Source organism: Paralichthys olivaceus, chromosome 19 (assembly GCF_024713975.1).
Source record: "Paralichthys olivaceus isolate ysfri-2021 chromosome 19, ASM2471397v2, whole genome shotgun sequence".
NCBI lineage: Eukaryota > Metazoa > Chordata > Actinopteri > Pleuronectiformes > Paralichthyidae > Paralichthys > Paralichthys olivaceus.
This window is the reverse complement of record NC_091111.1, coordinates 6,914,382-6,931,830: the sequence shown is the minus strand read 5'-3', so window position 1 is coordinate 6,931,830 and position 17,449 is coordinate 6,914,382. Positions and strand designations below refer to the sequence as shown.

General features: G+C 39.6%; 1 protein-coding gene across 5 annotated transcripts; it reads left to right on the top strand.

Annotated features, from left to right (window-relative positions):
* The first annotated feature begins 3 nt into the window (after positions 1-3).
* On the top strand, positions 4-17,006 carry mmut (methylmalonyl CoA mutase). 5 transcript variants are annotated; one of them, XM_020107016.2, is made up of 13 exons: positions 4-136; positions 2,261-2,666; positions 3,409-3,776; positions 3,907-4,064; positions 5,500-5,671; positions 5,770-6,018; positions 6,196-6,307; positions 7,856-7,971; positions 9,256-9,371; positions 11,088-11,219; positions 11,319-11,466; positions 12,965-13,132; positions 15,603-17,006. In XM_020107016.2, the coding sequence occupies exons 2-13, from the start codon at positions 2,273-2,275 to the stop codon at positions 15,729-15,731; spliced, it is 2,262 nt and encodes a 753-aa protein (XP_019962575.2). In that variant the 5' UTR covers positions 4-136; positions 2,261-2,272; the 3' UTR covers positions 15,732-17,006. The 5 variants fall into 5 exon arrangements, with proteins under 5 accessions (XP_019962575.2, XP_019962571.2, XP_019962573.2 ...); XM_020107012.2 differs by having other exon boundaries at positions 23-136; positions 2,237-2,666; XM_020107014.2 differs by having other exon boundaries at positions 92-362; positions 2,237-2,666.
* The last annotated feature ends 443 nt before the right edge of the window (positions 17,007-17,449 follow it).

Here is a 17,449-nt window from a genome sequence, read left to right as displayed (position 1 = left end):
TGTGTTGATATCTACTTCCGGTGTCGCAGGTCGAAGTTCGCCGCACGCGATTGGTCGAATGTTAATGTGGTGAAACCTCATTGGACAGACGGACACACGCCTTTAGTGAACTTATGAGAGAACAACACAGGACAAGGTCAGAAAACTTCCCTGAAACATTTACAAAAACAAACGTGCTGGAAACTTTTCATCTCCGTGGCTCACGTTAGCCGCTGTGGTCTTGGTCTCCGCATGCTAACGCCTGTAGCGATGCTACATCTCCGGTTAGCTAACAAGTGCTTAGCTTAGCAGCTCAGTTAACGTTGTTGCAAATTTAATTTGTACTTATTGTGTCTTTTTTTTAAACTCATTGGAAAAGCCAGGTTAGTAGCCGGCAGCGGTTTAACCACCCAACTCTTTTTGTGACCTCTAATATGACGCGTGTGTTGGTTTTGTTTGCTAGTCGAAACGCCTCAATGCTAATCAGGAGCTAACGTCTTTGCTTTTATATTGTATATTATGTTACGTGTAATCTGTTGTGCTGGCTGTGTTAACCACGTTCAAACCTGTTGCAACTGTGTTCACACTGGCTGTGAAGCTGAGGATGTGACTGTGCAGTCTCTAATGCACTGTCAATGTAAATAAGGGGAGTTAGCAGTATTCTTTATTAGTTGCACCACAGGGAAATGTGCTGTGCTGCTGCAGCAAGGAGGACAGTCACAAAATAGACATCGAAGTATTTTATATAGTGTGTGCTGAATACACACAGTGCACACAGAATATACACAGGGTAAACAAACAGTGTAAACAAACAGTGTAACAGATGGTGCATGAGTCCTGCAATGATGTTGGCCACTGTTGCTGTAGATTATTGTTTTCTCACATTTTTAAATAGTCTGTAACAGGTAGTGGTCGGACATTCAAGTAGTTTCCCACCAAATTAAACTGACGAGGGTGTCAGCGAGCTCGGAACCGATGCTGACATTACAATCACTCATACACATGTCTGAAAGAAAAGCTGCTCTGATGATATTCATGCTGAATTGATGGCTGAATTCCTGACGCAGAAACAGTGGCGTGCAGAGACCTTCAGAGGGAGACATGCTCGGAGTTGTAAACACCATCAATTCAGTGGAATTTTATTTTCCAATCTGACTTTTACAAATCAAAACATGCATGTCAAGACACTTTACATGTCGAGGTCAAGACCTGACAACATAGAGAAACCCAACAGTTCCCACAACGAGCCAACACTTGACGACTGTGGAGAGAAAAAGCTCTTGGTGCAGCTGTGCACCAGTTAATAATAATATTGGAAGTGGTAATAATACAAATAACATTCAAAGTGTTATTAATGGTTGAGTAGTGTCAGATCTGGATCCTGCAGCAGCAGACACCTGCAGAGAGAGGAAGAGGGAAAAAATACTGCAACTTCATTTTGTAGCATAATTATAGGAACCTATATTCAAACAGGCTGAAACATGGAATCTTACAAGCATCATACTATCTAGGATAACAGAGTTTCTCCAGAAGTGAATTTAAGTTCCTGTACTTCTCCCACTGAACATTCAAGCCACATGAAATTGTTAAATTGTGAAATGATAAGTAACAAGTGGCAATCTTTCTTAACATTCTTAAACTCTCTTCTTTCTCTGTGTCCTGATTGATGGGCCCAACCCCACCCCACCCTTCTTCCTTTTTTATTTATTCTTTATATATTTATTTGAATTTTATTTTAAGTTTACTCTTTATTTTATTACTATTATTTTATTTTTATTTTTTTTTTTTTTTCTGATCTCAGTTACTAATTTGTTGTAGAATTCAAAGATATCTGTTAAAAAACAAATAAACGTAGAACCTATGGCATATTTTTCACTGGACGCATTTAGACTTGCTGTACCTGTAAATGTACCATCATTGTTCCTAGAGGCCTTAACGATGACTTTCTCTGTTTAAATGTCTTTGATATGTATCCCTTGTGCCATATTTTCAATAAAAATATCAAGGAATTTTTTTTTTTTGAAATGATAAAGGCCATAGGGAAGCCTTCGGAAAAAATGCTTGTTAATAGGACACTTTGAAAAAAGAGGTGCAGGTGCTTTAGTACCCAAGTCATCAAATTTAAAACAAGACTGATCGAAATTTTAAAGTTGATTGATTTGTTTTTTGCTTAGGGTTACTTGGGCTAAAAACTCACTTGCTAACAGAACTAATAGTCTTTCAATGCTTCATATCAGTTCATTCATGTCTTACTCAGGTGATCCATGTGTGTCTGATCCAGCCAACAGTGAACATGCTGACTGCACAGAGGGCATGTGCAGCGCTGGCTGCCCGGCGCCTGGTCAGAGCATCTGTCTGCACGCACACACACCGCTCTCTGATCCACACGTCCACGCCCTGGCAGGACCAGACTGAGCTTCATCCTGAATGGGCCGCTCTGGCCAAGAAACAGCTCAAGGGGAAGAACCCAGATGATCTGATCTGGCGCACGCCAGAGGGAATCAACATCAAGCCTGTGTACACCAGAGCAGACGCAGCTGGTGGTGCTGAAGAATTGCCTGGAGTTTTTCCCTATACTAGAGGGCCATATCCCACCATGTACACCCACAGACCATGGACAATCAGGCAGTATGCTGGATTTAGCACCGTGGAGGAGAGCAACAAGTTTTATAAAGATAACATTAAAGGTAGATTTGTTATTTACATTTCAATTTTTAGCTTGAACACTATAGATTCAAACCTTTGTGCATTGATGTCCTCATTTTCCCACAATACCAGCATTTGTGTTTTCTTAGACACAATTTTTTACACATCAGAACACTACACTTAATCACATGCCTCTCCTGGTATCACATGATTCACATACACTGACTGCACAAGTACAATTTTGAGGGACAGTTTTTCCCAATTCACACTTTAGATAAATTGAACTATTATGATGTTTTATTATGTAAGAGGCTACATTTCGATTACATAAAAGATTTTACAACTAGATAAATTAGAGACAAAAAACTACTGTAGCAATGTCACATAATTACATACTTCCTGTGCATTAGCAGAACCTCGATTAAGAGTATCTCGAGAGGTGAGCAGCAATTTAGACATCTGCTTTCCTTTAGTTCTAATTAGAACATTTCTTGTCAGCTTATTAAAACATTAACAAGAGACTGTGAGAACGACAGTATAGTGTTGTTAAAGTGGTGCTGACAAGAAGCTTTTTCGTCATTGGTACAAGACAAACATAAGCTGCTCAATACACAGATTATTAACAAATTACTTATTTTGTGGTTATAATTCTTAAGGACTGCTATTGCATGTCAGCAATGATTTTGAAGTTGTTCTTTATACCCCATCTGTAATGCACATTCACCCCACCCATCTTCCCTTTCCCACCTCGAACCCACAATTCCTTTCGTTCTCTGTTTTCAGCCGGACAGCAGGGTCTTTCTGTTGCCTTCGACCTCCCGACGCACCGGGGTTATGATTCAGACAACCCCCGCGTCCACGGAGATGTCGGCATGGCCGGAGTCGCCATAGATACAGTTGAGGACATGAAGATGCTGTTTGATGAAATCCCACTTGAGAAGATGTCTGTTTCAATGACAATGAATGGAGCGGTTATCCCTGTGTTGGCAATGTTTATCGTGACTGGAGAGGAGCAGGGTGTGTCCAAAGCCAAATTGACAGGCACCATACAAAATGACATTTTGAAAGAGTTCATGGTGCGAAACACCTACATATTCCCCCCGGAGCCCTCTATGGATGCCATTGCCGACATCTTTGCTTACACCTCCAAGGTATGAACCTGCTAACCATCACCTGTTCATGTGCATTCATCAAACAGTACTTGAAAACTATTTAATACGTTTTTAATGTTGCATATTACTTTATACTTTTGTTGATTCTCTGACTTAACCATGTTCACAGCACATGCCCAAGTTCAATTCGATATCCATCAGTGGATACCATCTTCAGGAGGCTGGAGCTGATGCCATCCTTGAGGTGGCCTACACCATTGCTAATGGCCTTGAGTATTGCCGCACTGGTCTGAAAGCAGGATTAACCATCGATGAGTTTGCCCCAAGGTACAAAATATGAATTAATGTGTGAAGGTAAAAGATTCTGATTGACGTAATTGATAGACATATATGTTACTTATGACTATGGCCAGATCAATTGAATAATATTCTAAATGTAAGATTCATTGGAGCAGAAACTCAAGGTTCATCATATCTCCAGTCAACACAAAACATAAAAAACACCCACTGTTAATGAGACACTGTCCAACAACTACCATCCTTTACTACTCAATTCTTTAGAAACAAAATTGTGAATCATAATCTTGGAGTCAAAATGCTTCCTCTATATGTGATTCTCCTTGGCTTTACTTTATCTCTGTTCATTTAAAATAATAAGTCTTCTATTTCCATTACCTCCTCAGTGCTGTTCAATTACCTTGACAACTGCAGGGTTACGAGGGCTTGACCTTTACTCCCCATAATGATTTCTCACACAGGTCACCCTCAGTCAATACAAAGATGTCGTTTTTTTGTGAGAAATGGAAGCGAAGTGTGGACACTTCGCTTCCATGTCCTGCTCCAGCCAATTGTCAGACTCAGGACCTGGACTTACGCTTGAGTTCACACGCACAGACTGGATAATTGACCTCACTGTCATTATATTATGACATTTTCAGGGTGCCACAGTGGTGGGCTTTCAGTGTACTGTCATAGGAGCAAAGCAAATATTTTCTGCAGTGTGGTTTGTGTGATTTCTTTACAAAAGAAAGGCACATGCTTGTCTGATTAGCAATATTTATTCTAGAGCTGAAACTGGAAAATCAATTAATTGATTCAGATGTTTTTCAAACCAAGGTAAAGACGCCATGCTGAGCAATATCTGCTGCCTTCCTCTCATATTTGTGGGATTTACAGGTTCTCTTTGTCATATATCTTTGAAAACTGGGTGTCTTTTTCGGTTCTAGGTAGATCAGTTGAGCAAACAACATAATTGAAAACGTCACTATAGGAAATATTAATTTATGGATGTACACATTCAAACAGGATGTCCTCTGAGGGATTCACTGCGAGTGAGTGTGCATGTTGACGATCTTTCTATGACTTGAATGAGGCAAAACTATAAAAAAGCAAACAGAATACAAATATCTCAGGATGAAAAAGCAGTGCTGTACACATAGAAGACACCAACATGTAAAGAGAGATTTAGGTGATAAGGCTGATGCCAGCATAGATGTTCTGCAGAATTTGTACGTTACATCCACCCCTCGCCTGAGCGGTCTGGAGGTTTCCTTGTTGTTGTGAATGCATCTGAGCAAAGAATCTCCTGCTGTGTGTTGTTTTTCATGTGTGAAAGGCAATTCTGCAGATATCATAATTAATAGTTATTAAGGTCTGAAAAAGGCTTTACTGCACTGACTTGTATTTTGACTTACGATTTATCTGTCCATTTTATTAACTGATTACATTTCTCTTTTTTAATATAAACTGTGTGTGCTTTCAGACTGTCGTTCTTCTGGGGCATTGGGATGAATTTCTACATGGAAATTGCCAAAATGAGGGCAGCCAGGAGATTGTGGGCCAAGCTCATTAATGACAACTTCCAGCCCAAAGTCGCAAAGTCTCTTCTCCTCCGCACACACTGCCAGACATCAGGCTGGTCCCTGACCGAACAAGTAAATAAAAGTCATGGTCATATAGGAATATTACCAAAGTGTTTAAGTCAAACTGAATGGACAGCAGTTTCAATTTTCTTCTGTGGCTCCTTTCCTAGGATCCATACAACAATGTGGTCCGAACGGTGATTGAAGCGATGGCGGCTGTGTTCGGGGGCACCCAGTCACTCCACACCAACTCATTTGATGAAGCTCTGGGCCTGCCCACGGTGAAGAGCGCTCGTATTGCAAGGAACACCCAAATCATCATCCAGGAAGAGTCAGGCATTCCCAAAGTGGCAGATCCCTGGGGGGGCTCGCACATGATGGAGTCCCTCACTGATGACGTGTACAACACAGCCATGGCGGTTTGTCAACTGCTTTGGCTTTCTCTGAAATTAAGGATATCAGGGTTTTTCAACCCTAAAATTACTCATGCCAAATGCTCATGTTCAAATATTGTTTTAGAACTATACATGAAGTCACCATATAATTAATCCATCATCATAAAGACTCATTCACAACCTGTGTTTTCATTTGTACAGTTCATTAAAGAAATTGAAGAGATGGGAGGCATGGCCAGAGCTGTGGCAGAGGGCATTCCAAAACTTCGTATTGAAGAATGTGCAGCACGTAGACAGGCCCGCATTGACTCAGGTACCACTCAGATACACATCCATGTATATGTCCTGCACCTCTGCTTTAAGTACCTAATCGTTTCTACATCATATCTTAACCCAGACCTGAATGGGACATTTCTGTAATTAATATAAAATGGTCACAATTCTCAAAAAGGTCGGAGTGAAAGGTTGAATTTATTGTCCAAATCTTGCCTGAATATATTTTTTTAAAGAAACTGCAACACAGCCTGAGAGTCCTGCTTTTGAGGACTTAAACATTTCACATTTTCACAAAGTAATTTTTTTGTCCTGAGAAGATCTTCACAAGCTATATGGCAGCTGGTTCCTACCTTTTGAAACCTCTTAGTTTTTAAAACTTCCTAATACACTGTATCGTCTTAACTTTCAAACTAGGGAGAAACAGTAAATCCTCGTTACCTAAAATAATTAGAGTGGATTAAACCTTTAAAGAAACGAGAAAGTTCCTTTCTGAAGTAAAAATATAATACATTTAAATATTCACTTTTGTCCATTATTTACTAGTCGTGCTCTGATTTGAGTATGAAATGATCATGATGTTTAGTTTGGAGATGTGACTACTAAGATTCTGATCAGATTTTCTGCAAAAGTATTTATATTTAATCCTATTGTAAGTGCACTAATCCTAAACATGTGCCTTGTTAGAACCCATGATGTTAGAACCCATGATTTGAAAAACTGATAGCCGGTATTGTAAAGCTACGATACAGATCGTATCACAGCTTGACTCCAGCTGAGTTTGTGTATTCTTTTCTTTGTGTGAGGAGACATTTTGTTTACTTTACAATGACCCCTCAAGCCACAAATAATTGCAATGGAGCTGAGCAGAACCTTGAGACATAGGCAAGCTCTCCTCCCTAATCCCCCTGACACCTGCTCTTATTGTTATTCATTGGCTTTCTGATTCATGCTGGCTGTGACGTCTTTGCTGCTGGCAGTGTTTTTTTCTTCAGATGGCCCTTGAACTTTTTTCAGCCCTTCCATATCGGTTGCAATTTGTGACACTGCTCTGGGAACATAGAGAATTAAAAGCACCAGTCTGCTTTTTTGTTTTCAGTACCCAAATTTACGACAAATTACGATTTTAAAATTATTAGTATTCATTCATTTACTAAATTATATAGTATAACAAAAACAATCAGTGGTAAAAACATCAAGAATTAAACCTATTTGTATGTTATCTTGTGTACTATCAAGTTAATATCCAGTGGGGATAAGTTGAATGAAAGGTGAAGTGTGTAAGGGATTACTGAAGCATGTAGGTGAGAACTGAATTAAAGGAGAAGAAGGGATAATCTGTGAGAAAATCAGAGGCTACGCTGTGTTTAATGTTTCTCATTCACTTGTTGATAACTGTTATGTGATGCGTTCAGGTTAAATCTTACCTGATTTATTAAAGATGTTTTCTTTCTTTCTTTTTTCTCTCTAACAATCCTGATACGTTGCTGACAAATGTATGCTTGTGGTCCGGATGTTGACTATGGTGTTTTTGGCTTTATTCTTCATTCATTTACTTATATTCCTTTTTTTGTCCCTTCCTTTTTAGGATCAGAAGTCATTGTCGGTGTGAACAAGTATCGTCTGGAGAAAGAGGAGAGTGTCGAGGTGCTCGCCATAGATAACAGTATTGTACGTCAGAAGCAGATTGATAAACTGAAAAAGGTCAGTGATCTTTCCTAATTGACTTCTAGCTAAAGCAATAAAATCTAAATGATAAGTGTATTTTTTTAATGAACAGACAGAAAGAACAACAGAATATTGAAAAAAATTGCTTAAGTCATTTTGGTGTATATTGTATCTATATTTCCTGCCTCTATTTATCCACACACCCTCTTATACCCTCTTACCTTATTATAATTCTTATCTCCATCTGACTAAAGGGGAAAAGTCAGAAGTGCAGTAGTCAGCCATTGCGGCACCATAACTTAATTTTACAAAGTGAAGTTGGAGGGCTAAGACATATGGGCTAGCAGGCACAAGTTGCATGTATGTGATTGTAGTTTCAGCAAGAATCACACTGGGTCAACTCTTTTTACGTGGCGTATTTGATGGTCCCCCCTGTAAAAATCAAGCTTTGTAAATACATACAACGTTAACGTGAACTGACCTCACTGGAAGCCATCAAGCATACGGTATTGGAACTGACAGGAGAGCACTTCCGTTCCTGCTGTCATTGGATGCTTTAGTATCTTGGGTTCACTTGTCCTTTGTTGAAAGGTCAATGTGCATGAAAATTTGATTACATTTGGGGAAAGACAAGGAAGTGTTGTTGAGGACATGACTGTACAACTGGACTCACAAGATGTGGGGATAGGCAACATACCAATGTTGAGAAGTAAAAAACTTCACATATTGATATATTGGCCGATATATAACAACTGTACATCTATCCACAACAAATATAACTAATTAGATTAGATTTGACTTTCTTGTCATTGCACATGTGAATTATGTGTTAAGGCCTCACAGAAGTGCAGTGTTGAATTTGCTACGTTTTAGATATGTGATACACAGGAATGTTTAGAATAGGCACTGCAAAATTAAAACATGAATTTAGAAAACGAACATAAACATTTTGTATGAATAAACATTTTCTGCATTGTTAAGTCTGTAGTTTGAAGCATACACACGGTACTTGGGGCCTGTATGCGTGGTGCAGATGTGATAGCTGAACTTTCAAGGCTGAATTTTTGTCACCAACTACATTTCTAGTATTTATGGCATGATTTTTAAATGTCTCAATATCAGTATCATCAACAGCAGGAAGGAATTTGTGCAACTAATAACCAAATATCCGCTACGAGGAAAGTCTGTAACCTATTTGATGTAATTCAGGACTCAAGGTTAAACAGTAAAAACGTGTGTAAAAAAGTTTGACATAGACATGTACTCTGTATCTAGGGAATTCCATAAAATTTTTAATGCCATTTTTATGTCTTGTTGTAGGTGAGGGAAAGTCGTGACCCTGAGGCAGCAATGAGGTGCCTGGCAGCCATCGAGGAGTGCGCCCGAACCAGAGAGGGCAACCTTTTAGGCCTGGCTGTGGAGGCAGCTCGAGCCAGGTCAGACTTCCTACAGACACGATACTCTCAAATTACAAAGACCACTTTGTGCTTTGCATGGATTTGGCCTCAGATACCAGAAGTACTTGTGATAATGTTTTGTAAGTTTCCTGCCTTATGTCTGATGTGAAATAATGTCTCCTCTTGTAGCATCCTCTGTGATCTTGTCTTGCATGCATTCATTCGTCAGTAGCATGATCATTGTGGTATTTTTCTTAAAAGCTCCTCTGTTCATAGTGAACTTTTACCAGTATGTTTGTGGTCAATAATTATCCATAACTGAGGCAGCTCCATAATCAACCGGGCTATATCAAGAGGGCTAAATGCATGGCTTATGGTAATGTTTCAAACACATCCGTGATCGACGATGGTCAGAGAGGTGCTCACAGATATTTTTTTATATTGTATAAAATTATCCATCCATTCTTTCACCCATGTCTTCTACTTATCTGGGCTGGGATCGCAGAGGAAGCCCTCCAAGTAGGATAGCCCAGATGTCTCTATATCTAGCCATGTTGTACAGATCTTCCCAGGGGATCTGTAGGCCCTCAGGCCTGATGGGATATGTAGTGTCTACCACGGGGTCTCCTCCCAGTTGGGCATGCCTCCTGATATCAAGACCACCTCAACTTTGCCCTTTCGACATGAAGGAGCAGTGTTTGTAGTGTGAACTCTGCGGATATCTGAGCTCTTCACTCTATCCTTAAAGCTGTAGTTCACGCAAAATTGAAAATGCATCTACTCCCCACTATGCTGATGGAGGGGTGGGTGAAGTGTTTGAGTCCACAAAACACAACAATGCTGGCCTTAGGGACACTTGGATGACACCGCAGGAGCAGTATGGAGGCATTTGATGGTTTTTTTCTGATCTTTTTTACGTTTGAAGAAGTACTCACTGCAACGCTGTTTACCCCTGAAACTCCAAGAGTGTTTTATGGACTCCAACACTTCACCCACCCCTCCATCTGCATAGTGGTAGTAGAGAATGAGTGAATATAATTTTTTGTTGCACTATCTTTAGACTAATGCGAGCCAGCGAAGGAGAAAAATAAATTTGGTCGCTTGTATTCACAACCTCATATTTTCGGTTCTCTACCAAGAGCTTGTGACCACAGGTGAGGGTTTGGATGTAGATGGACCCGTAAAACTCAATTTACTCTGCTTTAGTTTCTACACATCTGCATGCTTTTCATTTTTTTATGATTGTAAATTACAATTTAGTTTCAAACTTGATTCCAATCATGGACAGACAATGTGAGAGAGAGAGGGTGCTGCAAGCCATAAGGATTTGTTTCTACATGCTCTCAGAGAGAGAGAGAGAGAGAGACACTGTGTCTCAGACTGCATATGCAGATCACAGCGTGTAGGTTCTCAGGTGGTAGGCAGTAGCATAGCACAAGATAACTTCACATTACATCTACAATGCCGGTTTAAGGCTGTTAGACCTTGAATCCATCTCAATATAATAATGCTGTATACTTTCATATTACCCAAAATTTGTAATTTTCACCTTTCATTTACAAATTATACTTAAGCTACTTGGTTGTTGCTGTTTTATTACTCCACTGCAACAGTTGTGGTAGATCAGACTGGTGAACCTTCAGATACAGGAAGGTGCGTTTGATGTACAGATAAAATGAGTTGGTTGCACCGCATTATTTGTCATTGGAGTGATAAAAATGTATTGAGGAAGACGCTGTCTGCTCCTCTCTGCAGATGCTCTGTTGGTGAAATTACTGACGCCATGAAGAAAGTGTTTGGTGAACACAAGGCGAGCACCAGGATGGTGAGCGGGGCTTACCGCAGCGAGTTTGGGGAGCATGAAGAGATCACCCGGGCCAACAATAGGTAGAACAAAAAATAAACAGCATCTGAATCATCATGGTAGATTGTTCTTTGTATTTCAGCCACATTAAAAGTTAGTTTTTTCTCTCTCAAATCTTAAAGAGTTTCAGATTTTAATAAACACGAGGGCAGGAACCCTCGACTGCTGGTGGCAAAGATGGGACAGGATGGTCACGACAGAGGAGCCAAAGTGATTGCCACAGGGTTCGCAGACCTGGGCTTTGACGTGGATATTGGCCCGCTGTTTCAGGTAAGGTTTGGGTGTGTGCGTGCGTGCAGCACGTGACGGCTGCGTCGCTGATCTGCATTATCTTGTGCAAATCTGTTGTTCACACAGGGAGTGTGTCTGCTGCAGGCCTGCTGTTGAGCTGCTATTTGTTTTGACTACTGTATTTCCTTGAATCAAAGAAGGGCTATGTACACTACACCATGAAGTTGTGCATCTTCCAGTCCTGCAATAACAATAAAAATCTTGTGAGAACAAATTAATGGATTTGGTCAAAAGAAACACTAAAGTGCTTTTTGGTAAGTTACAGGAAGGTTTGCAAATATTTGTATTTTCTATTTTCGTTTGTAAAATATTCAACAGTGAAGTGCACGACACACAGAGAAAAAGGCGACCCTGCTCTCTCTAGAAGGGCAGCTCTGCTCACCCACGTGAAATGAAAAACAAGACGTTATGTGAACTTTTCATAGTATTAGCAAGCCAGATGTGGGGGTTACGGAGCTAGCCTAGCACAGAGCCATGCTCCTTGAGGGGGCGACTGCACCACCTACTGAAAAGGGGTGTAACTGCAAGGCAAAAAATAATTTCTTTGAAAGTTTGATTTTCTAGAGAAACATTTACAAATGTAAATAATGGGATTGGGTGCAATTTCTGATGAAGAATAAACCTGCATTCTTTGTGAGAACTGGCCACTGCAAAATATAAACCAAAACTGTGGTTGATTTTCAGATTTATATTGGGGGTGAGGAAATGCTGAAGGGCAGTGCTTGCTGCACATATAACAAGGCCAACTTCACAGTCTGATGCTAGATATTATATAGTTACATACATTTAATGTGTTACATCCTCATGACTCCCTGAACCGAATGTATCTGTGAGCTCCACACTTCACAGTTTCTGGGCTAATTTGTCACATGACTCAGTGTTAAGTGCAGCCTCTGGCAGTGAGTAAATACATAATGATATATCTTACATAATGCATTTGCATGTTACTGTCGTCACTTTCAACAGTGCTCACAAAACGAGTGCCTTGGGAACAGTGCTTTACTTTATAGGTTAGGATTACTCCTGTCTCTTTATGGACCATCATGTGGTACTCCTTGAAGATTTTGAAAATCGATTCCAAGTGTGCACAACTTTAAAGGTCAAGTTTGGCATCAGCGATGTTGCTTGTGATGTATTGTTTTCTTGATTGAGGAGAAAATTGTGTTAAACAGGTTTTTTTCTAAATCTGAAATATCTGAGCGTTGAAGATACTCAAAGACACTTTTTTACTTATTTTGCAAGCGACTCATAAGTTATCAATGTTACTGCAGCATGCAAGTCATGAAGTAGATGTTTTTTAAATCTGCTTCATAAGCTGAACACATAGTTATTGTTATATACAGTATAGACTACATTAATATAGAAAAAAAGGAGCGTGTAAATAAAGATGATAGTGAAGTTTTTGTTGAAAGACCTTCATTACATCTTATTCTGTTTCCTATTCTCTTTTTTCTACCCCTGTGTTTGTGGTGCACAGACTCCCATGGAGGTGGCACAGCAGGCGGTCGATGCAGACGTTCACTGCGTCGGGGTGAGCACACTCGCCGCAGGACACAAGACGCTGGTCCCGGAGCTCATCAAGGAACTACGGAAGCTCAACAGGCCAGACATCCTCGTCATCTGCGGAGGTGTCATCCCCCCACAGGTAAACTCTGAGTTTCATGTTTATTTTTCAAAATTAATACTTTCAAAAGTAAAAAAAACAACTTACACAACAACAATATCCACATCAGTACAAGCTTACAGTACACCAGAGACTGTATTCAGACTGTCTATGGAAACTTAATGACTCATAATTCAGTGTGTAGCTAAATCCAATTCAATTTAATTAAATTTCTTATAGCTCCATGTCACAACATACATTATCTCAAGGCACTTTACACAGTAAGGTCTTAGAATAGAGTGGAGGGGCAGAGAGAAGAAAGGGACAGGAGCAGCTGTTTACACTGTGGCATTTAAGCACTGTCAGACTGGTTGTTATAAAGACAGTAATAATAGCAATACCCATAATATCAGCACCTTCTATTATTTGTAGTAGTAGTAACAGTACTGTTAATCATAATAAAGATCATTTTCTTTCTAACATAGTTTAAAGATATAAAGTACAGACAGACATACAGAAACTACAGTGGACAGAATAACTGAAAGAGAAAAGAAAGAGACAAAAGTTAAATAATAATAATTTTTACATTAAGTGCATCAGACTTGGACATCAGACAAAAATGTCTGTCTGGTTCTTACACTGACCAAAATATCAAATGTTTTTTTTAACTCCAAATCCTCATCATCGTCCTCTCATCATGTGATAAGACGCTGTTACTCTGTGATTTGACACACTTTCACGTTATAACTGCAGCGTCATAAGTTGGGACATGTGCACTACCACTGATAGATAACAATGCGACAAAGACAGTGTGGCCGGTGGGCAAGTTATGAAATCTGTATGTTCCTAAACAAAGTGCGACACTAAACACTGCTGCAACCCTAGGCGTAATGCTAGTTTTTTCCCCATGGAGCCCATGAGAGATATGATCTTCTTTTCTTGTTCCTGTCAGCACTCTGTAATTCTTTGAGTTATTGGTTGGAATATTGTAATGATAAGGAATAAGAGTAGATCAATCCAGAGGTAACAAATGCCTGGACTAGTATTTCAGACAGGATGTTTCTCATTTTCATAATATTGAGCAGCTGGAATAACGCTGACACGGTGATATTATTTTACTTATCAGAGACAAAGGTAAAGTCCTGGCAAAATTCTTCCATTTTGGTGGAACTCCACTGCTGCTCCAGCTTTCTTGGTGTCTGCACGCATTTGTGAATCGCACAACGGAGCTTACTTCCTCTGATCCACCGCCTTGTTTTCAGCGAGGCAACAGGGTCGTGTTTAGAACACACTGAAGCTGCTGCGCTATCAACAAGATCACCATCGTGTGTGGAACCAAAGTGGAGATAACTGGGCTCTTTGTGTTGACACATGACATTGGAGTAAATAACAGTGGGAGTCTTTAAATTAGCCGTGTTAACTGATAGAGCCAGCCTACTTGACTTTCACAGCTGGTGTGGACACAGTTACAGCCACAAATATCATCTGTGTCTGAAAAGCACATGTGAGGCTCGGCTTGATGCTTTTCAAATATTCTCAGTGTGTGCAGCATTTTTTATCTCAGTAAATGAAGCACATCTGGAGGATTTTCTTTGGAAAGGCTGCGCAGGTCCTTGGTGTCAATGTGATATAAAAAAATTCCACATTTCTGACCTGGTAGTCATGTTGCTAATGCTACCACACTGTGCACCTTTAGCTATGCCTTTCAGAAGCAGGTGAAAATCATTACCCATCCATTAGAGAATGGCCAAAGTGGAAAACAAGCTCATGTTTATATGGATATATATAAATATAAATATATATATGAATATTGAGAAATATCCAACCTCAATTTTATGTGGATGCTTTTCCTTGTGTAGTTGGTGTCACTGGAGAGGTTGCAGATACTTAAACAGCATCATGTTCATTATCTTTATAAATAAATGAATTCCCCCTCAGCTCTCTCATGTACACTCTTTCTACATAGCCTCCAGCATGGCCACCGGCCTCCTCTGTGCCATTGGAACACATCGTGTGAGATAATCATACAGATAGCATATGAAAAGTCTTCTTGTGTAATGTGGACAGATTACCCTCACCTTGTGATGAGGGGCTGCCCTTATCCGTATTATTATCACACTACAGGATGCCTTGATTCACGCCATGCAGATTCATTTCTTGTCATCCTGCTCCTTTCATTCTTAGTGATTCTCTGTCAAACATACTTCATCCCATTTCTTCTGGGGCTAATTATGATCAAATAATCTTTAGAGTAATCAACAGCATTATCTCATTGGGACTGTGCCCATCAATCTTTCTATATATTAAGTCCTTTTTGCTTGAGTATGGCTCTTTCAAGCTAAACCGATGTCTGTCTTTGCAAGTGTTTCATCTCATTATCCTATCATGTGATAGGAGGTGCATTCTCAAACTAAAATGTAGTCTAAAATGCAGCCTCAGTCTAAACTGTGTTCCTCTTGTGTGTGTATATGTGTCTGTGTGTGTGTGTGTGTTAATCTGTGTGTGTGTGCAGGACTATGAATCTTTGTACCAGAGCGGTGTGAGCGCCATCTTTGGTCCAGGAACCAGGATCCCACAGGCTGCAGTGGAGGTCATTGACAACATTGAGAAGAGTCTGGAAAAGATCCGACAGGCCATGTGAACTCTTAATTAATAAATAAATAAATGGAAAAAAAAGTGCAACTTCAACAAAAGCTGTCTATTCGTGCTATCTCACAAACAAAAGTAATAAGTGAGAGTGAAATCTTCTGTATAGAATCAGTTTGACTGGTTGCGTGAGGCTGTTAAAAACAAAGATGTCCTCCCCTGCTGTGAGTTCACAGCGTGTCCTGCGTTCAAAATCAGTAGCAACCAGCCGGGATTTCACGATTCTTTAAACCGTAGATCAGATCTGAGTGTTATCACTAACAGGATCCTCACAGTTTGCTGAAACTTCACGAAGGAAAGAATATCTCATCACAAACATTGTTTAGTTCTCTATTATTGTTTGCAATGACACAAAATCTAAAGAAAAAACCATCACAGATAGTGTCTTCATAACCTTTTCACTGGTGAGTTATACAATACTGTAAAGTATGCTCATCTAAGTATCCTTGAAATCCCAGAATACAAGCATGAACCTGGACTATGGATTAACATTAAAGATTTAAATGGGATGTACTTTAATATTTATGACTATATTAACACTGATACTCATTAGAGAATACATCATGGAAGACATTAAGGCAGATGAGGATTTACTGTGTGCCTTGGGATAAGCTGCTCAGCATTTTTTGCCTTCCAGAATAAAATGTAGGACAGCAATATAAACCATGGAATATGATGCTTTTATTATGACTCCACTATTCATATCAATAATGCAATCAAATGTAAAACACAAGACAGCCCTGTTATGCTTTTATTGTGAAATTAATGTGTGTTACTCTCAGTGACGTAGCAGAATTTGATTAGTGCCTGTGTAGTTGAAATAAATAAACATTTCACAATAAAAGCATTACATTCCAGGGTTTATAGTGCCATCCGATATAAAACAAAATACAGCATTTTTAACATTGGCATATGTCTGTGAAGATTCTCGACCATCCAGGTCATGGTATATATATAAGTGCTAAAAAACAGATCAACCAAGTTCTGTTGACCTGTTTTTTAAGCACTTGGATATTACATTGGAATGTCCAATGTACATGTGTCATTCAGTCACATCAAAAAAAACCTTTTTGAGCCAATACCCTGTCTTTATGTTCATGGACAGTCATGTTGACATGTTGCGTTGTGTGGATTTCCCTCTTTGCTGCATCTTGTTTCATTTAACCAGCTTCTGTTTATAGAATTATAGACAGTATTTTGGGGGGTTGAGTAGGTTGAATCAGATTCAGCGCTCTGCTCAAAATAAAATATGTGGATATTGCAAATGCGACTTGTATCTGACTACTGTGTAATTCTTCTTCTGAAAAACTCAGTTTTGGGAAAAAAGTGCAACAGTGATTGAATTTTAACTTCACTGTCCACTGAGGAGATTCTAGGGCCACAATGAGGTTGACATTTGTTTGGGTTGCATTTACATTCTTAAACGAATGTGTCCCTCATTAACAGTGATCTGTTAACCTTCCTCCTGCTGAACACTAAGATTAGCAACCATGCTCATCACCGTGAGTATGGTAGCGTGCTGACATTTGACTTGAGCTACAAATCCTGCTATGCCTAATTAGTCACAGGGCAGCGAGCAATACTGCCCATGTTCAATTATTATTTCCATTTTCATTTGTAAACATTAACATGCAATTTAAACTGCACAGAACAAAATCACCTTGAGGTTGGGCTCCATTCCACTCATGTAGTAGGCTACATACAATAAAATAA

Coding starts and splice junctions, on each gene's coding strand:
- mmut (XM_020107016.2), top strand. CDS start 2,273: ATGCTGACTGCACAGAGGGCATGTGCAGCGCTGGCTGCCCGGCGCCTG. Junction 6,019..6,195: donor TGTACAACACAGCCATGGCG/GTTTGTCAACTG, acceptor TCATTTGTACAG/TTCATTAAAGAAATTGAAGA. Junction 11,467..12,964: donor ATATTGGCCCGCTGTTTCAG/GTAAGGTTTGGG, acceptor TGTGGTGCACAG/ACTCCCATGGAGGTGGCACA.